This window comes from Mustela erminea, chromosome 17 (assembly GCF_009829155.1).
Source record: "Mustela erminea isolate mMusErm1 chromosome 17, mMusErm1.Pri, whole genome shotgun sequence".
Lineage (NCBI taxonomy): Eukaryota > Metazoa > Chordata > Mammalia > Carnivora > Mustelidae > Mustela > Mustela erminea.
Genome location: NC_045630.1, coordinates 30,039,725 through 30,061,973, shown reverse-complemented (window position 1 = coordinate 30,061,973; position 22,249 = coordinate 30,039,725). Strand labels below are relative to the sequence as shown.

The 22,249-nt window shown below is 48.4% G+C and overlaps 1 protein-coding gene across 11 annotated transcripts in view; it reads left to right on the top strand.

Annotated features, from left to right (window-relative positions):
* DNAH14 (dynein axonemal heavy chain 14) overlaps positions 1–21,030 on the top strand; it is a 361,489-nt gene extending 340,459 nt beyond the window's left edge. For all 11 annotated transcript variants that reach the window (XM_032319061.1, XM_032319058.1, XM_032319057.1 and 8 more), the window contains 7 exons: positions 246–406; positions 1,083–1,279; positions 13,098–13,210; positions 14,098–14,237; positions 16,593–16,756; positions 20,258–20,404; positions 20,798–21,030. In XM_032319061.1, the coding sequence (XP_032174952.1) occupies positions 246–406; positions 1,083–1,279; positions 13,098–13,210; positions 14,098–14,237; positions 16,593–16,756; positions 20,258–20,404; positions 20,798–21,013 (1,138 nt within the window). In that variant the 3' untranslated portion in view covers positions 21,014–21,030. The remainder of the gene's footprint in view (positions 1–245; positions 407–1,082; positions 1,280–13,097; positions 13,211–14,097; positions 14,238–16,592; positions 16,757–20,257; positions 20,405–20,797) is intronic.
* The last annotated feature ends 1,219 nt before the right edge of the window (positions 21,031–22,249 follow it).

Below are 22,249 nucleotides of genomic sequence, written 5' to 3'. Positions count from 1 at the left end.
AGAGTAGACAAGGAAATCTCAGAGCTTTAAAAACACATGTGCTTAAAAAAAAAAACACACATGCGCTTGTAAACGTCTGCAGTGCGTCGGGCAGTTTTCTCCTCTGTAGCATGCGACAACCTATGCCATCTGCGTCCCGTGGCTCCGTGGCCCTGCGGCTGTGCTGGCCTCGGACAGGCCCCACCGGAGTGCTCTCCCGGTTTGGACAGGTCTGTAGCTCATTCTCCTCCTAATTCTCTCTGCAGTCCTGAGCAGAGTAACGACGACCTGGTGATGGAAATTCTATCCGACCTGAGAAAGCGGCTGCCAATGTCTGTGGAGAAGGAGGAATGTTCTGGAACTCCCAGCACACTGAAGTGCATCATCTCCAGCCCCATTTGGGAGTTTCTTTACAAAAATATCCAAGGTGAGCAGAGGACGGGGGGAGGCGGGGGGTGGGGGGGGGGGGTGGGGGGGGGGGGCGGTGTACAGGCCCACAGGACCCTGGGCAGCCTGGCTGGAGGGGGGCGGCAGTGTTGGGCAGCAGCAGCAGGACCTGTTCAGTTGTCCGCATCCACATTTTCACCCTGGAAGGAAAGTTCATCTGGGAACCTGGTGCCACGCAGCAGTCTCTGTGGGCAGCCCTGTTGCCGAGTCTGGACCACAGTCGGCCTGCGAGGGCTGCTGCCACACCTGGAACCCATGCCTTCTCATTCGGCCTGAACTCGAGAATGCATCCGACATTTTTTAGTGGTTAAAGGGGAAAAAAAAAAAACACGATGAAAGAAGACTATTTTCAGCACAGAAGTTTTATATGCAATTCCAGTTTGAGTGCCCACAAATAAAACTGCATTGAACAGCTGTGCTCACTCATGTTCATGCGTGGGCACCTGCGTTCACACGACCGAGGCTGGCCTGAACGGTGGCGACACGGGCAGGAGGGCTGCAGAGCCTGTCCCAGTCACTGGTTCTTTGCCCAAAAAAAAAAAGCGTCTCAATCCCTGGACACATGAAGTTCCTTTGATTTTCAAAGCCTTTATTTCTCCATGGAAAGCTTCATTATATCTGAAAACAAACCTCATTTTCTTTCTGTTTGAATCCAGGCTATGACCCCCTTATCCACTGCGTCTTGCTAACCTTTCTGAGCCAAGAAATTGAGCGGTTTGATAAGTTCTTACTGGTTGTGCATAAATCTTTGAAAGACCTTCAACTTGCCATAAAAGGGGAGATCATCCTCACCCAAGAGCTGGAGGAAATATACAACTCTTTCCTTAGTACGCGAGTACCTACGCTGTGGCAGGTAAGCCCTACTGGTCCCGGCTGGCTTGCCCGTGGCCATGAACCATGGCTGCGGCAAAATATTCCGTCGCCAGGAAAGACATTGACCTACTTGTTGTGTGAGTACATTTGACTTTACCGGCAATTCCGCTTAGACATTATTAAATTGTAAGCCTCAGAAAATGATGTCATTGTAAAGATAGTAAAAGCTATACACGTATGTGCACATATATGTGCTTATAAAAACACATATATGCCTCAGATTCAAGATCCCCAAATGAAAGTTTTGGGAGAAAATGCACGAAGAATCCCTAACAGTGGCTGCCTGACGTGAGGGAAACTTGAGGGTCTTATCGTTTCGTGTATCATTGTATCTAACTGTACTGCTTTAACTTTTTAAAATCATACTCACGTCTTTATTCCAGTATAATTGGCATACAGTGTCAGATTAGCTTGGGCTGCAAATGATAGTGATTCCACAATCTCTGACATTACTCAGTGCTCCTCAGGATAAGTGTCCCCCATCCCCCCCACCTCTGTCCCCTCTGGTGACCCGCAGTGTGTTCTTCATAGTTAAGAGTCTATTGTTTTTAAGATTTTATTTATTTGAGAGTGCATGCGTGCACATGAGCAGGGGAAGTGGCAGAGGGAGAGAAGCAGGCTCCCCGCTGAGCGAGGAGCCCAATGCAGGGCTCGATTCCAGGACCCTGAGATCATGACCTAAGCTACCCAGGTGCCCCAAGAGTCTGGTTTTTTTATTTGTCTTTTTTTTTTTTTTTCCTGGAAGCTGGGAACCTGTTAGGTCCTGGGCTTTTGGTTTTTGGGAACATTTTGATTTAATTACCAGCAATCAAATTGAATCAGTAATCTGTTGAAATTTTCTATTTCTTCCTGATTCAGTTTTGGGAGGTTTTACGTTCCAAGGAATTGATCCATTTCTTCTAGGTTGTCCAATCTGTTGGCATATGATTTTACATAATCTCTCATAATCCTTTGTTATTTTATGGTGCTGGTTATTCTTTCATTAATTTATTGGACTATTTGAGTTCTCTCTCTTTGAGGAGTCTGGGCTAGTTTTATCAATATTATTGATCTTTTCAAAAATCGAGCTCCTGGTTTCACTGGTCTGGTCTATTGTTTTTGTAATCTCTACTTCATTTATTTCTGCCCTAATCTTTATTTCCTTCCTTCTACTGGTTTTGAGTTTTATTTGTTCTTTTTTTCCTGCTCCTTTTAGGTGTATGTTTAGGTTGTTTGAGATTTGTCCTCTTGAGGTAGCTGTGTTGCTATCAACTTCCTTCTTGGAACAGATTTTGCTGCCCCCTAAACATCTGGGACAGCTATCTATTAATTTTCATTTGTCTCCATGTATCTTTTTATTTCTTTCTTGATTTCTTAGTTGATCCATTCAGTTTTTTAGTAGCACGTATTTAACATTCCTCTATTTGTGTTCTTTCCTGATTTCTTTTTTCTTGTAGTTAATTTCTAGTTTCATAGCAGTGGGGTCAGAAAAGATGCATGGTAGGACTTCAGTCTTTAAGTTTGCTGAGACTTGTTTTGTGGCCTAATATGATCTACTCTGGAGAATATTCCACATGCACTCGAAAACAATGTGTATTTTGATTCCGAATAGATCTGTGAGATCCTCTGGTCCATGTGTCATTCAAAACGGCATTGCCTTATTGATTTTCTGTTTGGATGATCCATCCACTGATGTAAGTGGGGTGTTAAAGTCCCCTAATATTGAACCCTCCTACACTGTTGGTGGGAATGCAAGCTGGTGCAACTACTCTGGAAAACAGCATGGAGGTTCCTCAAAAAGTTAAAAATAGAGCTGCCCCATGACCCAGCAATTGCACTTCTGGGTATTTACCCTAAAGATACAGACATAGTGATCCAAAGTGGCATGTGAACCGGAATGTTTACAGCAGCAATGTCCACAATAGCCAAACTATGGAAAGAACCTCAATGTCCATCAACGGCTGAATGGCTAAAGATGATGTGGTATATATATATACAATGGAATACTATGCAGCCGTCAAAAGAAATGAAATCTTGTCATTTTTAATGACGTGGATGGAACTAGAGGGTATTATGCTTAGTGAAATAAGTCAATCAGAGAAAGACAATTACCATATGATCTCCCTGATAAGAGGAAGTGGAGATGCAACATGGGGGGTTAAGGAGGTAGGAGAAGAATAAATGAAACAAGATGGGATTGGGAGGGGGACAAACCATAGGAGACTCTTAATCTCACAAAACAACTGAGGGTTGCTGGGGGGAAGGGGTTAGGGAGAGGGTGAGGGGGTTATGGGGAGGGTATGTGCTATGGTGAGTGCTGTGAAGTGTGTAAACCTGGTGATTCACAGACCTGTACTCCTGGGGCTAATAATACATTATATGTTTATTAAAAATTTTTAAAAATTATTTTTTTAAAATCCCCTAATATTATCAATTTCTTCCTTTTATGTTTATCAGCTCCTTTATGCATTTGGGTGCTCTGATGTTGGGTGTATAAATAATTATAATTGCTGTATCTTCTTGTAGGATTGTCCTCTTGATGATTATATAATGTCCTTTGTCTCTTGCTGCAGTCTTTGTTTTAAAATCATTTTATTCAATATAAGAACTGTTAACCTGGCTTTCTTTTCACTTTCTTTCTTTTTTTTTTTTTTTTAACTTGAGAGAGAGAGAGCACAAGCAGGGGGAACTGCAGGCAGAGGGAGAAGCAGACTCCTCGCTGAGCAGAGAGTCAGACGTGAGGCTTGATCTCAGGGTCCCAGGATCATGTCCTGAGCAGAAGGCAAACACTTAACCCAAAGAGTCACCCAGGCACCCCTGTCCCTTCACTTTAAATCTGCAGGTGTCTTTAGGGCTGAAATGAGTCTCTTGTAGGGCTGCATATTCACAGGTCTTGCTTTTTTATCCATTTTGTCACCCTGTCTTTTGATTGGAGCATTTTGTCCATTTACATTCACAGTAATTTTTTTTTTTAAGATTTTATTTATTCATTAGACACAGAGAGATCACAAGTAGGCAGAGAGGCAGGCAGAGAGAGAGAGAGAGGAGGAAGCAGGCGATGCGGGACTCGATCCCAGGACCCTGAGATCATGACCTGAGCCGAAGGCAGCGGCTTAACCCACTGAGCCACCCAGGCGCCCCACATTCACAGTAATTATTGATGGGTGTATATTTCTTGCCATTTTGTTGCTCATTTTATGGTTGTTTTTGTAGCTCCTCTCTGTTCCTTTCTTATGCTTTCTTTGTTGGTTTTCTTCAGTGATATACTTGGATTTCTCTCTTCATTTTTTTTTTGCATATTTATTACCAGTCATTTGAGGGTTTTCTTTTTAATAGGGGAAGGGGCAGTAGGAGAGGGAGAGAATCTAGAGAAGGCTCCATACCCAGCGCACAGTCCAACATGTGGCTAAGTCATGACCTCATTTCATTGAGATGAAATGAAGAGTCTGATGCTTAACTGACCCAGCCCCCCAGGCGCCCCTCTATTACCAGTTTTTGATTTCTGGTTACCATTCAGTTTGTATATACCATCCTATGTGTTTAGGAGTCCATGTTAAGTTGATGGTCACTTAATTTTTTTTTAAGAGTTATTTGTTAGAGAGCGAGCACAGACAGACAGAGAGGCAGGCAGAGGCAGAGGGAAAAGCAGGCTCCCTGCCGAGCAAGGAGCCCGATGTGGGACTGGATCCCAGGACACTGGGATCATGACCTGAGCCAAAGGCAGCTGCTTAACCAACTGAGCCACCCAGGCGTTCCGATGGTCACTTAATTTTGAGCCCATTCTAAAAGCACTAAATTTTTACTCCTCCCCATGATTTAGGTATTATGGTGTCATACTTTATACTCTTATTTTGTGAGTCCCTTAGCAGCTTTTTACACATATACTTATTTTTGCTGCTTTTGTTTCCTGCTTTTGCATTTCCAGTTGGAGTCCCCATTGTCACTTCTTGTAGGGCTGGTTTAGTGGCCAAAATTCCTTTCATTTTGGGGAAATTTTTGATCTCTCCTGTTCTGGATGCTAGCCTTGCTGGATAGAGTATTCTTGGCTGCAGATTTTTACTCTTAGCACTTTGCAGGCCATATGGGGGAGCAGCAAGATATAATCAAAGTGTCTGCTGGAAAATTCACTGAGAGTCTCATGAGGTTTCCCTTGTTTGCAACTGTTTTCTTTCCTCTTGCTGCTTTTAAAATTCTCTCTGGATCACTACTTTTATTTACTCTGTCTTGGTGCAGATCTCCTTGGGTTGGTTTTGTTGGGGGTTCTCCATGCCTCCTGGATCTGGATTTCTGTTTCCTTCCCCAGATTCAGGAGGTTTTGGACTGTCATTCAGGTAGCTTCAGTATTATTTCTTCAAGTAAATAGACTCTTATACACAGGAATTTCCTCTTCTTTTTCTCCTTCTGGGATCCCAATCATGCAACTGTTCTTATCCTTAACAGTGTTGCCGAGCTCCCTGGTCTATTCTCCACCGCCCCCCCCCCTCACCTGCGCAGCTTGATTACTTTCCACGACTCTGTCCTCCACATTGCTGATCTGTTCTGCTGCTGCTTCTAGTCTACTATTTACTCCATCTGGTGTACTTTTAATTTCATCTATTGAGTTCATCTCTGATTGGTTCTTTTCTATGTTTTCTGTCTTTGTGGCGGGTCTCACTGAGGTCTCCCCCCTTTCCTCAAGTCCAGCATTGGTATGAACATTACTTTATATTCTCTATCAGGCATGTTACTCCTCTCCGGGTTTCACTCAGATTTCGTGCTATGATTTCCTCCTGTTCTTTCATTTGGGACACATTCCTTTCTCCTCTTTTGTCAACTCTGTGTCTGTTTCTCTGTGACAGGAAAGTCAGCTACATCTCCTGCACTTGGAAGTAGAGGTCTGATAAAAAGGAGGTCCCACAATGCTGTGTCCCTGGTCCCCTGAACCTGGTACTTCAGGGCCTCTCCTCTGTGGGTTGTAGGCACCTTCCTGTTGTGGCGGAGCTGCGTTTGCCTTCAGTCCTGCCTGCAATGGCTCTCTGCCTGTTGAGGGCAGAGTCTGGTCCCTGTGGCCTTAGTGGGCCAGTCAGGGGCTGCTCTGGGCTTGAGTTGAGTGAGACCAGGCATTTACCAGAGATGAAGTAGCCCCAAACTGCAGGCATTTTCCCTGTGTTGTCCCCTGAGCTTTTGGTGGTGGGCGGGGCCTGCAGTCAGACCAGCTGCCCACCCCAGCCCACTGCTGGGGTCACAGTCATACTGGCCTGTGATTCTCCTCCCCTCTCCCTGGAGCAGGGCTGGCCCCGTCTGGGCCGCTTGCACACTCACCCCAGAGCAGGGCTGGCCCCTGTCTGGAATGGATGCACTTCTGCCAAGGGACCATCGGAGCAAGATGGATCCACCACATGTGCGTGGGCAGGGGCGCGGGTGCTTGGTCTGTGCTCGTCTGCTGTGGGAGGGGAGCTGTGCTGGAGGACGGGCTGGAGGGGGTGTGTGTGAAGATCGGGGAGGGAGCCCCGGCTGCTGCGCTGCCAGCATCCTCGGTGGGGAGCAAGCCAGTTGTGCTGCTCCCGAAGGTGTCTGTAGGCTGGGGGAGCGAGATGGTGCTTGCCAGCCCCTTCGTTCCTGGAGGGCTCTCCCCCAGGATCTCTGTCCCTCCCTCACAGGCTCTGTGATGAGTAAACAGCTCCGAGTGCTTCAAACCAGGGCTTCTGTGCTCTATCTCCCACAGACTGCTGTTCTGTGCCTTTAAGGGCCGTTCCTCTCACCCTTCAGGCTCTCCCAGAGACAGGCTTGCTGATTTGTTTTTTGTTTTAAGTTCCCGGTGTTAAGCCCCAGTGATGGTTAGAACTCACAAAATTAGGCCCCTCTGGTTTCCAGAGCCAAATGTTAGAATTTGTTTTATCTATGTGGGTCTCCCACACCTTGGGTGCCTGGGGTGGGGTCCGTTCCTCTTCCCTGTCTGCCCCTGCCGCACTCCTCCCTCCCGTGGGCGGTCTGCAGGCCCTCACAGACCCTCGCAGACCCTTGCCAAGTCCATCCTTGCAATCCATGAATTACATCTTTGAAAATTTGCCTCCCCATTAGAAATTAAAGATTTTTTAAAGGTTTTATTTATTTTTACAGAGAGAGCAAGTGTGTGCACAAGCAGGGGGAGGGGCAGAGGCAGAGGGGAAAGCAGGCTCCCTGCTGAGCAGGGATTTTTTCCCCATGTGGGGCTCCATTCCGTGATGCTGGGATCATGACCTGAGCCAAAGGCAGACTCTTAACCAACTGAGCCACCCAGGTGCCCCTAGAAATGATTAAAGATTTTAGAGACCAAATACAAGTCAGGGGGAGTGGCAGAGGGAGAGAATCTCAAGCAGGCTCTTTGCTGAGCAGGGAGCCCGTGATGAGGCTCGTGTCTCACAACCCATGAGATCATGACCTGAGCCAAAATCACAAGTTGGACACACCACCAACTAAGCCACGCAGGTGCCCCTAAAAATTATTTCTAACCCCAAAATTGCACGCTTTGAGAGTCACTTACACACTTGTACAGAGGGTCAAAAAATTTCATTCCCCCATATGCACATTCCCAGCCAAGACCAAAAAGGTGACATTCTGTTTTCTTCTCACAATCTGTTTAGTACTACATTTTTCACATTTTTGTGCTTTTTGTTGGCGATTTTATTGCTTCAACAGCTCCCAAGTGTAGTGTTGGAAGGCAGTGTAGCCTTCCTGCACAGAAGGCTATGATGTGCTTTATGGAGAAAATACAGGTTCACTCGTAAATTCTACTGCTATTGGCCATGGGTTCAGTATTTATGAATCAATACTATATAGAGGTCTTTAAACACCAAATGCACATAAAACCAGATGATTTATTGACTGGGTGACAGGTGACCAGGAGCAATAGTTCAGCGTTCACTAATGTAGTGTTCACAGAAACTGACCTACTACAAACGAGAATCAGCTGTGTGTGTGTGTGTGTGTGTGTGTGTGTGTGGTGAGAACTGGAACAAAACATACAGAAAAATTTTCGTGGGGTGACAGCATTCTGAGTGATTTTTTTTTTGCTGCCCCATCCTTTCTATGTTTTAATACTTCTGCAATGAGAATATGTTGCTTATTATAGGTAGAAAAACATTGAATGACAGTTTCAAATTAAAAATTACAAACAGAAGATGAAACGGTTACTGGGACTTAGCCTTAAGCGGAAAACCAAGTGTTAGAAACAGAAAATTTATTAGAAAAGGAATAAAATCAGCCATGAAGTTCTGGTAGCAGGAAGGAGGAAATAAGCAAGGATTGCTGAAAAGGGAACATGGTGTTGAACACAAAACCACTGCTCCAGAAGCCGGATTCCCCCTTTGAGCGAGCCTCCCCTCAAACCTTGACTCTCACATGAGATGAAACACCAGACACATTAAAGGATGCTTAACCTCCGTTGTCATCAGGAAAATGCAAATCAAAACCCCAGTGCGCTACAGTTTCGTGCCCACCAGAATGAGCAGAATCAAAAAGGCAAATGAGAACCAGCAGTGCAGGGACAAGGAGAGACGGGAACCTGCGTGTGCTGCTCCTGGGCATGGGAAATGGTGTGGTCACTTCGGAATCTGTAATTTCCTCAAAATGTTAAATAGCATTACCATTTGACCCAGCAATTCCACTCCTAGGTATATACCCGAGAGAAATTACAACCTAGCCACACAAAAACTTGCCCTGAATGTTCGTAGTGGCATTATTCATAATAGCGAGAAGACAGAAACCACAGCATTCCTGACGAACAGACAAACGATGTGGTAGGTATGTAGATCGCATCCCTACGCACCAGCACGTGTACACGGCAGATGGCCACCCATCAAAAGGACAGACGTACTGACGTGCTACCGCACAGATGAACCTTGAAAACAATGCTGAGTGAGCGAAGGCAGCCCCAGAAGAGCACATATGGTAGGGTTACATTTCCAGGAAAAGTCCAGAACAGACAAATCCCTAGAGACAGATAGTAGATTAGGGATTGCCTAGACAAGGTGGAAAGGCCAGTCCCAGAGTAGCTCTGGGAGAAGCTGAAGTAGGAAGAGAAAAGGGCTGGTCTGGACAATACCAGCACGAAGGGGAAGGAAGGAGCAGCGGAGCCAGTGCAGAGAACAGTGCGGAGAGGAAGTTAGGCTAGAAAGCGGTGATGGAGGCCAGGGCCAGAAGGATGGCAGAGGTGACCTGCAGAGAACAGGTGCAAAGCAGGATGGGTGGGAGGGGTAAGGGCAGGCTCAGGAATAGGAGAAGTAGAAAGTTGCTGGAGACCCCTGAGGAAGGACCAAAGGCAACAGGTTCAGAGCTCGCGGGAAGAGGGGCCAGGAACCAGTGCATTTGTCAAGAAACCGGACCGTGAAGAAAAGGAGGTCATGGGGCAAGGGCTGAGGGGCCTTTCTTCTCCCCCACCGCAAGGAGGATTTATTAACTTTATTGAGGAATGATTGACAGATACAATTGTGTATGTTGAGAGTATACTGTGTGACGATTTGATAAATCTTGTAGAGTGATTGCCAAGATCAAGATCATGAAAGTGGCCATCACAGGTAACAGAGTTAACTCTGGTTTAGGGTGTGTGCTGGTGAGGATGCTTATGACCTCCTCACAGCAATGTCTGAGCTCCTCAGCAGGTTCTTCTTATAACTGAAAATCTGTGCCCCGACCAGCCTCACCCCCATTTCCCCCTCCCCCAGTCCCAGCAACTACCAATCCATTCTCTGTCTCCACAGAAATGGCTTTTCTTTTTTTTTAGATGCCACACGGAAGCGATACCACATTTATCTTCCTTTTTTTTTTTAAAGATTATTTATTTATTTATTTATTTATTTGACAGACAGAGATCACAAGTAGGCAGAAAGGCAGGCAGAGAGAGAGGAGGAGGAAGCAGGCTCACTGCTGAGCAGAGAGCCCGATGCGGGGCTCGACCCCAGGACCCTGGGGTCATGACCTGAGCTGAAGGCAGAGGCTTTAACCCACTGAGCCACCCAGGCGCCCCGCACATTTATCTTCTTCTGTCTGGCTTACCTCACTTAGCATCAGGCCCTACGAGCTCATCCGCAATGTTGCAAATGGCATGATTTCCTTCCATTTTCATGGCTGAGTAATATTTGATTGTATGTATATGCCACATTTTCCTTTTCCCATCATTCATCAAAAGACACTTAGCTTGTCTCCATATCCAGGCTCTTGTGAATAAAGCTGTGACAAGCACAGGACTGCAGATTTCTCTTCAAAACATGGGTTTCCGTTCCTTCATGTACACTGGTGGAAGTTCACGTGGTAGTTCAAGTTTTCATTGTCGAGGAACTACCATACTGTTTTCCATAATGACAATCATTTTAGGGGCACCTGGGACGCTCATTCAGTTAAGGATCTGACCCTTGGTTTCAGCTCAGGTCATGATCTCAGGGTCATGGGAACTGAGCCCCGCCTGTGGCTCCACGCTCAGCACAAACTCTACTTGAGATTCCTCCCTCTCCCCACTCATGCAGGTACGCTTGCTCTCTGTTTCTGAAATAAAATAAATGAACCATTTTCAATTCCTGGCAACAATGTGTAAGGGTTTTCTTTTTCCACATTGTTACCAGTACTTGTCATCACCTGTCTTTTAATGAAAACCATCCTAACGTGTGGGGTGACATCTCCTTGTGGTTTGGTTTGTGTTTCCCTGGTAACTAGTCATGTGAACCACCTTCTAATGGACCTGTTGGCCATTTGTATCTCTTCCTTGGGAAAAGGTCTCTTCAGGCCCTTAGCTCATTTTTAAATTAGATTGTTGGTTTTTTGCTGTTGAGTTAGATGAGGGCTTTCTATGCTTTGGATTTAACCCCTTCTCAGATAGGTGACTTGTGAATATTTTCTCCCATTCTGTACACTGCTTTTCTAGTTTACCAGCTGTTTCCTTTGCTGTGTAGAAGGAATATAATCTCACTTGTTTATTTTAGCTTTTGTTGACTGTGCTCTGATATCTTATCCAAGAAATCATTGCCAAGACCAATGCCAAGGATCTTTTTTCCATATGTTTTCTTCTAGAATATTTATGGTTTCAGATTTCACATTTAAGTCTTTGATCCACTTCTACTTCTGTGAGTGGTATAAGATAGGGATCCTACGTCATTGTCTCGCACGTGGATATCCTCTTTTCCCAGCTTCGTCTGTTGAAGAGACTGTCCTTACCCCAGTTTGTGTTCTTAGTACCTTGTCAAGATCAGTTGACCATACATGACTGGGTTTATGTCTGGGCTCTCTATTCTGTTCCACTGGTCTATATGCCTATTTTTATGCCAGTACTATATTATTTTTATTACTACAATGTTGTAATAGAGCTTAACATCAAGAAGAATAATGCCGCCAGCTTTGATCTTCTTTTTTAGAATTTCTTTGGCTATGTGGGGTCTTTTGTAATTCCATAAAAATTTTAGGAAACTTTTTCTATTTTTGTGAAAAATGCATTGGGAATTTTATTCAGGATTGTGTTGAATCTGTAGACATTTTCACAATGTTCTTCCAATCCAAGAAGACAGGAAATCTTTCCATTTGTATCTTCCTCAAGGTCTTTCACCAATTTTGTACAGTTTTTAGTGTGTAGATCTTTTACCTCTTTATTCCAATTTAGTCCCAAGCATTTTGTCATTTTTGATGCTATTGAAGATAGGATTGCTTTCTTAATTTCTCTTTCGGATAGTTTGGTGATAGTTTGTTGTTAGTTTGTTGTAGAAATGTGACTAATTTCTCTATTGATTTTATATCCTGCAACTTTGCTGAATTCATTTATTCCAGAAGGTTTTTTAAATCTTTAGGGTTTTCTATATATAAGATGATGTCCTCTGCAGAGACAGTTTTACTTCTTCCTTCTGAATTTGCACGCTTTTAATTTCTTTTTCTTGCCTAATTGCTATGGCTAGGGCTTTCTATACTGTGTTGAATAGAAATAGTGAGAGCAGACTTCCTTGTCTTGTTCTTGATCCTAGAAGAAAGTCTTTCAACCTTCCACCATTCAGTATGATGTTACCTATGGGCTTGTCATATGTGGCCTTTATTATGCTGAGGAACATTCTTTCTAGACCTAATTTGTTGGGGGGGGGGTGTATTTTTATCATGAGAGGTTGTTGAATTCCGTCAAATGCTTTTCCTGCAGCTGTTGAAGTGATCATATGATTTTTGTCCTTCATTCTGCTTATGTGGTACATCACACTGACGGATTTGCATGTGTTGACCCATCCTTGCATCCCAGGGTGAATCCCGCTTGATCATGGTTTGTGATCCTCTCAATGTGTTCCTGAATTGCTAGTATTTTGTTAAGGAATCAAACAGGTAGGATTGAGTGTTGGGTGGCTGTGTGTTTAGGACAGAAGCGCATGTAATACACAGGGCAAAGAAAGGAAAGCTGAAGCTACAGCAGAGAGGAAATGCCCCAGAAAGGCTTTGCAGAACTGGAAGGAGGAGTGGCAGTTCACTAGTGGTGGGTGCGTTTATAGGATTTGGTATAGGGGAAGGCCGGGAGTTGAAATTGCTCACATCTAATGGCAAGTAAATTAAGCTTCCCAGAGAAAGGGAAAGGGGCAGATCGAAGGACTTGAGGTAGAGGAAAGCCTTCAGCCAGGATGGAAACAACAGGTGTTTTGTCCAAAGCACAATTAAGATAATGCTGCTTTCCCCCGGTATTAGTTTCCCATTTCTCGTGTGCCCTCAGCTAGAAAATAGCACCCTCCTACCAAGTTACTTCTCCCTAGAAATTGAATACATTACCAAAGTTCGCAGATACGTTTCTGATAACCTCAAAGATAAGTCTTTTTTAAAAAAATGCTGTGCCTGTCTCTGAATTCCAACAGAAACATGCCTACATGTCCTGTAAGGCACTGAGTTCCTGGGTTAATGATCTCATCCAGCGAGTGAATTTCTTCAATACTTGGGCTAAAATGGCTTACACCGCGATACATCATCGGTATGCATGAAAACTACTTTGCGTCTCTTCCTTGTCTGGGCTTGGGGCTTCATAACTTACCACATCATTTCATATGCTTGGTCTTTGGGGTTCTCAGAGCAGCATGAGAAGTTAGCAGAGGGGAGGGGACGGTTGTCTTCAGCTTAGGATGGGGACCTGGACACACAGGGTGCTGGAGGTCCTGTCTGCAGTCCATCCATTCCAAGGGACAGACAGGCCCAGACCTGGTCTCCTTCTGTTACTCTATGCTGTGTCCTGGGAAACTAGCAGGGGGAATGTGAAAGGAAATGAGAATCCATTATGTGTCATTTTTAAACATGTTTAATACATAAATCAAAATCATTTGAACATGAGAGCAGCTGACACTCCAGGAGTGCCTCTCCCACGTCCTCACATAGTTGTCATCAAGGGCCCTGTGACACGCAGGAGGGGTACTATCTTTCATCATCCTAGCTGCAGATGTGAGCAAATGGAGGTACCAGACATTGAGTAGCTGGCCCAGAGATTTGCCCCCAGAAAGTGGGAGTATTGAGATTAGAACCCAGAAAATTGGGTTCCAGAGTCTGTCCAAACTCCCTCTTGTGCCGTGTAACTCTGAGTGCTGGGGCATGTCCTCTTTGAGAAACCAGCAACTCTGGAACAATCCAGATTCCTCGGGGCACAGCCAGGAACCCCTGCAGATCAGCACGCCTCATCTCCCAAATCTATGGCTGACCGGCACGTGCAAACCACAGCCGGTCCCCCCTCAAGTGCAGGATTGGGTCCCAAGTAGGGGGAGCTTGAGATGAAAGGGGAAGGCGGGGCCTGGGAGGGACGGTCACAGGAACCCATGTGATGGCCGTGCCCTTGACCTCTCGCCGCGCCCCCCCACACTCTGCCTCCAACAGGTATATGAAATTCGTCACAACCTGGCAGCATTCCACGCCATCATCTGCCCAAGCCCCCAGATACCCTGACAAGGAACACCGTGATTTCTTTGAAGGATTTCCTGCAAGATACTGGCTCCCAGCTTTCTTCTTTCCACAAGGTGAGTACGAGAGCCCAGGTGCGTCAGTACCCAGCCCCGCTGCCGGCCTCCGTCCTCCTCCCCTCCAGCATGAGAGCCCCAGGGCGGTCTCCCTGCCTCCCCGCAGGCTGAACCCAACCATCCCTGCCAGACCGCACCTGCACCTTGCAGGGCCTGGAGGCCGCTGATCTGTGGGCCCGAGGCTGACCCCACGTCCCTCTCAGAGGCCGCACCCTCTTATCAGGACTCATGGAGGTGGCCTCCTGCCCATGGGATGAGTCTGTGCTTCGGCCATCGTGACTGAGTAACAAACAATGCTGGGTCTCAGGTGCCACACTCAGCAAAGCCTTTGGGCAGGAAGGAGACCTCCCAGCTGACCGCGGCCACCGGTCAGGCGTAATGCAGGCGTAATGGGGGGGGGGGCACGGGGGCAGTGCCAGCTCTGTCCTCACACCCCGTCGTATCCCGAGCATCTGATTCAGCCCCTAACACCTAAAAATCTCTTGGCAAATACTTGGAGGATGATCGTCTCTCCGAGTGAATGTATGTGACCAAGGAAACAAAGGACTACTCTGGGGCGAACGAGGGAGGCCGGAAGCGGAGGTCAGGGAGGGCGACCAGGAGTAGCTTGCTGCCCGCAGGGGACGTCCAGGTGCCAGCGGCCAGGAGGACAGGACTGTGCCCTGTCACGGGCTCGCCAAGAGCCTGGGCCGCTCCGAGGACGTGGGGGACACAGGCTCATCATGTCCTGTGTGCCCTTACGGGCTCCTGCACGTCGCCATCCTTGTGCTCAGGGGAAAGCCACGGCACAGAGACATGAGGTGGTTTTCCCAGTCACACAGCCAGACGCACCCGCAGCAAGCTGGGAATGTGGTGGGTCTGACTCGGAAACCCACGGTGTCTCCGCAGCACTGACCTGAGGGCCCCATATTTGTTAGAGCCGAAGGGCCCGATGCGAGAGGGGAAGAGCGCACAAGGGAGGTGGAAGGTTCCCACAGCTCGAGCGCAAGCCCCACAGCAGGCGAACAGTGCAGGAGGAAGCTGGAACAGTGGGCATGGACTGGCTCTGGGGGGCACAGAGCACCCGCAGGGGAGTCTGCGCCCTCCTGTGGCCCCAGGGGCCTCCACCACATCACAGGCCAGGGAGGAGCATGGGTGGGGTCTGCTTGATTCTCCAGGTGGGACTTGGTGGTGGCCTGGAGGGGACCTGGAAAATAGTCCTAGATGGACCCCGAGGGAGCAGAGGGTTTGGAACAGCTCCCAGCTCTCTGGCCGGACAGCTGGGTGGACACTGATGCCCCTTTACTGCAGTCAGGGCACGGGGCGGGGGGGGACGAAGTGATGAGCGGTGAGGGGACAGCCACCTGCAAGACAGAGACGCAGGGGAAGACCACACGATGGCCGGTGAGAGGCTGGCTGTGCAGGGCTGGAGCTCGGGAGAGACAGGGGTCTCCACCGATGGTGGGGCAGCGACACGGAGTGCTCAGGCCACTGTGGGACGGCTGCGGCCAGCAGTGCAAGGACATTCACGGCCCCGGCCCCCTCTCCTGGAGCCTGCGGAGCTCCAAAAGGCCACAGAGGAGGACAGGAGCCACTCGGGCTGGCCAGTGCAACCCGAGTTACAGGGAATAGTTACAGGGAACTCGAAGAAAGGCTGTCCCAGGCAGGTGGCAGGCACACAGATGCCACGTGAGGTGCCCAGAGCAGTAAGTAGAGGACACAGGCTGCACAGTAGGGGCTCGACTGCCCAGTGGAGGCGTTGCAAGTCCCTGTGTGAACACTGGTGTGGGGCAGGGGCATGACAAGAGTCAGAACTAGGATGGAATTGCTGAGGCAGGATGGATTAAACCAGGAGAGGAGCTGGCAGCAAGAACAGGAAAGAGGTGCAGGTAGGAGTGTTGGTACTGAGACGCAGAATGCAATCCAGACTTGACAGAGCAACACAGAGTAGGTTCTAGGCTTGTGTCAATGGAAAGAAAGTCTAGTGGTTTGGCTTCAGGAATGAGTTGTTCCAGGTGACTGCCCTGTGTTACTCTCAGCCTGCCTCCTCATATCCTAGCTCTGTTTCCACTGTCTCGGTCTCATTTTTCCCACCTGCACACAGCATTTCTCATGCAACTGAGGGGAGAAACAGTCACCACAGCTTAGCAGCTCCAGGGAAAATGTGCCTGCCTTTGCAAAGGGCCTGGAAGCCATTTCCTGGGAAAGATGCAGACACCCTCAGGTCTTGCACTGTCCCTGGGACCCAGCTTTGTTGCCAGGGGAATGACGTACATCAGTATCATTCTCCCTAGCCCCTGGGAACCCTTGGGGAGGACACAGCCCCTGATCCCCCCGACTCCCCAGGAACTGGCTGGTGTGTGCTTTTCTCCAAAGCCTTTCTTACTGCTGTGCTTCAAGACTATGGACGGTCCCAAGGAGTCTCTCTAGACACCCTCACCTTTACCCACCACGTGGCCTCGGATGCCACTGACATAAAAGACGAGGAGTTCTCCATAATCATCCAAAAGAAACTCAACATCGTCAGGAGAGCCTTTAAGGTACTGGCGCACTTAAAACAGAGTGAGTGTCTGTCTGTCCATCCAGCCCCTCCCTCAGCAGCCCGCTGGTGGCCTTCCCCTGGGCTGGGTGCTCTGCAGGTCCTAAAGGTATGCGCAGATCCTTGTTTTTCCTTTCTTTTTTTCTTTAAGTGAATTTTTATTACTTTTCCCCACTTCTTTTAATGGTAAAATACATAGAATGTAAAACTTCTTAACCCAGTTCTAAGCATACAGTTCTGTGACATGCATGCTCCAAGTCCGTCTCTAGAACTTTCCTCAGTGTGGATCTGTGGAGAAGGTGAGCCAGCTCTCTGCTCTGTCCTCACAAGGACGTTTACCCTACTGGATCCAGACCCCACCCATGTGACTTCATGTGACCCTAAATACCTCCTAGAGGTCTCATCTCCAAATACAGCCATGCTGGGCAATGGGGCTTCACCACGGGGATCGGGGGGTTGGGGGGGTGGAAAGGATGTTCAGTCCATAGCGGCACACTTCCTCTGCCAGCGGTCACCCGGGTTGCTCCCACGCCATCTGTTGTGGAGAGTGCTTCCGGGAACTTGGGGGCGCAAGTGTTTGAATCCCTGCTCTCGAGTGATTTGGGTGCAAGTCTAGGTGTGAGACTGTGGGACCATTTGGCTAATCCTGTTAGAGCAGCTGAGCCAGTCTGCACTCCCGCCAGTGGCCCACAAGGGTCCCCTGCGCCCCACATCCTCACCAACACATAGTTTTCTGGGTTTTGACAGTAGCCGTCCCAGAGGATGTGAGGTGGTGTCCGCTGTGGTTCTGAGATGTGTTTCCCCAGCGACAAGTGACGCTGAGCATCCTTCGTGCGCTCCTTAGCTGTCCGTGCACCTCCTTTGGAGAAGGTCTAAGTCCTTTGCCTGTTCTTTTGCCATGGGTTTCTGCTGTTGAGTTGTAGGAATTCCTTGTGCAGCCTGGACATTAATTTCTTACTGGACATGTGGCTTGTATGTTCCTTGGTCCTGCTCTGCACCTCTCTGCTCCGGGACCGCGTCCTCTGCTGCACGGACGTTGTTCATTGTGATGCAGGTGAAGCTCGATGTGTGTATTATTTCCTGTTACTGCGCTGCGGGTGCCACGGCCAGGAAATTGCCAACAGTGCCAAGTCACGAAGCTTTCTGCCATGTTTTCTTCTGATGAGTTTTATAGTTTAGGTCTTAAGTGGTCTTGGATCCATTTTGAGTTCATGGTCAATATGAACTGTGTGTGCTGAGGTCCGATTTTCCCAGTGCAGTTGGCACCTTAATGGCAAATCATTTGAACATATACGGGTTTGTTTCTGGGTTCTCTGTTCTGTCCCACTGCTCTCCATGTTCATCTTTTGGCCAATAGCACAGTTTTGGTTACCGTCACTTTATCATAAGCTTTGAAATCAGAAAGTGTAAGACTTCCAACTTTTTTCTTCAAGATTATTTTGTTTACTCAGTTGTCCTTGAGACTCCTTATGGAATGTAGGGTTGCATTTCTCTATTTCTGCAAAAATACTGGGACTTTGATAGGGATAGCACTGACTCTGTAATCACTGGGCGGTATTGACATGAGTGTGGTCTTCAAATCCATGACCTCGTTGTCTCTTTTGAAAACTGTCCTGTGCAAGCTTTCTCTTCTAGACGAATTTGACACTGGGATTATTATATTTCATTTATGCATAAATTCAGGGGAGAATTGCTATCCGTTTAATATTGAGTCTCTCCGTATAGGAACATGGTTTGTCTTTCCCTTTATTCAGGTTCTGTTTCCTTCACACATCTTAGGAATGTGTGGTTACAGTTTTCCTAAGTGTTTATAATTGTTGCTATTGAAAATAGGATTTTTAACACCCCACGTCTTACTCTCTGTCGTTAGCTCTCTCCCTGGGGTTACTCACGCCTGAGGTTAAGAACACAGCCCTCTGAGACTGCGAAGTCTAAGCCTTCTGACACCAACCTCAAGTTTAGGGTTTCCCAAAACGACCTCAGATAATTTGCTAGAAAGACTCGTAGGACTCCAGGAAACACTACACTTCTAGTTTTATTATAACAAAAGGATACAGAGCAGAACTAGCCAAAGGAGGAGACACATGTGGAGGGCAGGCTTTAGGACTGGGAGGGCCCCAGACACAAAGCTCCCATGTCCTCAACAATGTACTAACCCCCCATGTCAATGTGGAACGACAAGACAGAGTGCGCACCCGAGCTTCGGGGTTCAGAGTTTCCGACTGGGGTTTCACGCTGTAGCTGTATTTGACTGAGTCACCGTCGGGCTGATGTCACTTGGCTCAGCGTCCCAACCCCGTCTCATGTTCGCTCTTCCGTGGCCGGCCCCCATCCTGAACCATCTCATTAGCATAAACTCTCTGGGGACCAGGCCTGCAGGGTGGTCCCAGGAATCAAATCCGGGGGTCTACAGGTCACCTCCCAGGAACCAGAAAGAAAGGCAAATCAAACTTTTTTTTTTTTAAGATTTTATTTATTTGAGAAAGAGAGAGTGGGGAGAGGGGCAGTAGGAGCCGCGGTGGGGTGGGGCTGGAATGGGGGGAAGCAGGCTCCCCACCGAGCAGGGACCCGGCAGGGACTCGGTCCCAGGACCCTGAGATCACCACCTGAGCAGAAGGCAGATGCTTGACTGACTGAGCCCCCCAGGTGTCCCTCAAATTCTTTATTATACTTCCTTATACTCATTTCTATTTTTTTTTCTTAATTTAAACAGGCCAAGTTTGTCTACTTTATTTCCTTTATCAGATACCAGATTTTGCCTTTATTAACTCTAATGGTGTTTTCTATTTACCTCTTTAGTTCCTTCTTTCGGGGAATTTATTTTACTGCTCTCCTACTAGCTTGTGTTTACTTTCACCGAGGCGCGCCGTACGAGGGACATGAGTACTCCACTCAGCGCCCCCGCCACGCCGTAAGCAAGTGCGGCTGGCACCCCTCCCTGGCAACGTCCCCGCACAGGGGTTCCCTGTTCTGGCTCTTCTCTGCCTCCACTGTGTCTCCAGCTCGGACTCCCTGTGAGCGGGACTGTGCAGTCTAGACCCTCCCGTATCTGGGAGGGAGCCACAGCTCTGCAGGGTCCCAGCGTGTTTGCACACCACGGCCGACCTCACCTGGGGGGAGCAGAGAGCTGTCATCTATGTAGGCCTGTTGCAATCCGGGCTGCGTGAGTGTTACTGTCAATGTCTTCTGATGGACACCAGTACCAATTTGGCTCAGATACCTGGGACCTCAACTGAGAGCCATGGATGGCCATATGGCTGTTTCACAGGGGCCATACTGACACACAGAAGCACCGGAAACATATAGGGCTGAGGTGAACAACATCAGCCCTCACGGACCACGAAGGACCGCCATACTCAGAGAACCTGGGAAGACACCCTGGGCTAGGCTGGGCTGGGCAGGAAGCGCTCTGTCCCCTCTGGGACCCTCTGCCAGACAGAGCTGCGGCTGAAGGCAGCATCGCACCAGGGGACCCACTGATGCCATCTCTCTTTGATCTTAGGGAACAGACAGCACACATGTTGGAGTGCACATTTTTGGTTTATTCATCGAGGGGGCAAGGTGGAATCATGAACAGAAAGTTCTAGAAGACTCGCTGCCTCGTGAGCTGTGCTGCAGTTTTCCTGAAATCTACTTCTTGCCAACAAAGGTAGCCACCCATGTGCTGATTAGTGAGTCAAGCCTCCAGGCTTTCCCTGGGGGACACCAGGCCCTCCTTCCGGTCCCCACTCCCTCTGGCCTCCCTGGGACGTTTGATAATACACTTCAGATGGCAAACGACATTTAAAATAGCCCAACATACTGAATGTGAATGTCTTAAATAGATGCTACGCCAGCATCCAATGTTGCTTCTCAAGACTATGTTCTGTGCAGTCCTGATGGTCAGTCGGAAAGTTCCAGTCTCTGGCATAACCTGCATACGCAGCCACAGACCCAACCAAAAATGCGTGCAATTTATGACCGTCCCCCAAATCTAACATGTGGAAGGTGGGAGCTCCTGGTTTGTCATGTGACTATAGGACTTTTTGTTTGTTTTTTTAAGATCTCTACTGACCGAGCACATGCTTCTGAGCAGACGGATGCTGAGCTCTACACATTCGAATGCCCTGTCTACCAGACACATGAGCGGTCAAGGACTCTGACGACCACTGGCTTACCGTCAACCTCTCTAACCTCAGTGTATCTACCCACAAGGAGACCTCCTAGTCACTGGGTCACAATGCAGGTTGCGCTGCTGTGTGAGAGGAATGAGAAATAAACGCAGCTACCAAACCACCTCCTGTTTGACTTGCTGGATTCACGTGTTTCGAGACCGTCGCAGCCAGCACCCTGCATGGGGACATCCATGTTTACTGCCCCCCACTCCCCGGGACCTGCAGGGGGACCCAACCACCGCTCTCTGGGCTCAGCCCCAACCCAGGTGAGCAGGGCTCCCTTTCCCGCACATGGAAAGCTTCACGCCCCACGAGCAACAGTGACCTCTGCGGTTACGCACAATACAAGAGACATGAGGGCTAGTTCTAGGGAATTCATTCCCTGGCTGCACGGAGCCCAAAACGGGACCCTGCTGGCCTGACCGCAGGCCTCCGAGACAGGCGGATCTTTTCAAAGGAGGGGTCCTGGAACATCCCCAGCCCCAATCCCACTGGAACCCCAACCCCGAGTGGGCAGCACACTCAGTCACCATCAAAATGTGCTTCTGCCGGCAGGATTCTTATTACCAAGCGTGGCGTGGAGCACAAGTCAGAACTGGGGCCCTCAGGCCACTGCGTCCCACGGAGTGCTGGCAGCAGCTCGGATCTGGGCCAAAGCTGACGAGTGTCGCCAGAGCTCACTGTGCCTGGAGCGCACTCCAAAGCCACATCTGTGGCCCCCTTCCCTCAGCAGCAGGCACGTTGGCCAAAGCCCCCCCCCCGTGCGTGCACAGACGACCAGCGAGCCGCTGCCTCCATGGCGAGGGGACAGCACGGGGCCCACACCCACACCCAGATCCATGCGCGCCGCCAACAGAACAGTAACATCTTACTTTTGTGTCGTCTACGAGCTTGAAGGTAACCATCCAAAAGCCACATAGGCTAGTCAGACACAGCGGTGCCGAAAAGAATGAAGGAGACCTAGTCCCTGTCAGTTATAAACGAAGAAAACGATAGTTGATCCAATTCACTTGCTTAAGTAGCTTTCAGAATTAAGACAATTTGCTAACCATCCGTGAGCTCCGGAAGCCGGGGCCTTTTCTCCCAGCATCCAGGAGTAGAGACCGAGGTGAGATCTTGCCTTCGCTCACGGACACACAACCACCACACAACAGGCTTAGTTTCTCCCGTCCTTAGATGTTTGTGTGGCTCGTACAGGCTCATGAGAGCAGGACCAACTGTGAATGGTTTTGACTGTTTCTCAATTTTCTCAAACAAGGACTAAACACATGGCCACGATCTGGGACCTGAGATCCTCAACTAGGCCCTTCAAGCTCCAGCCTATGGTGAGCCTCGATGCC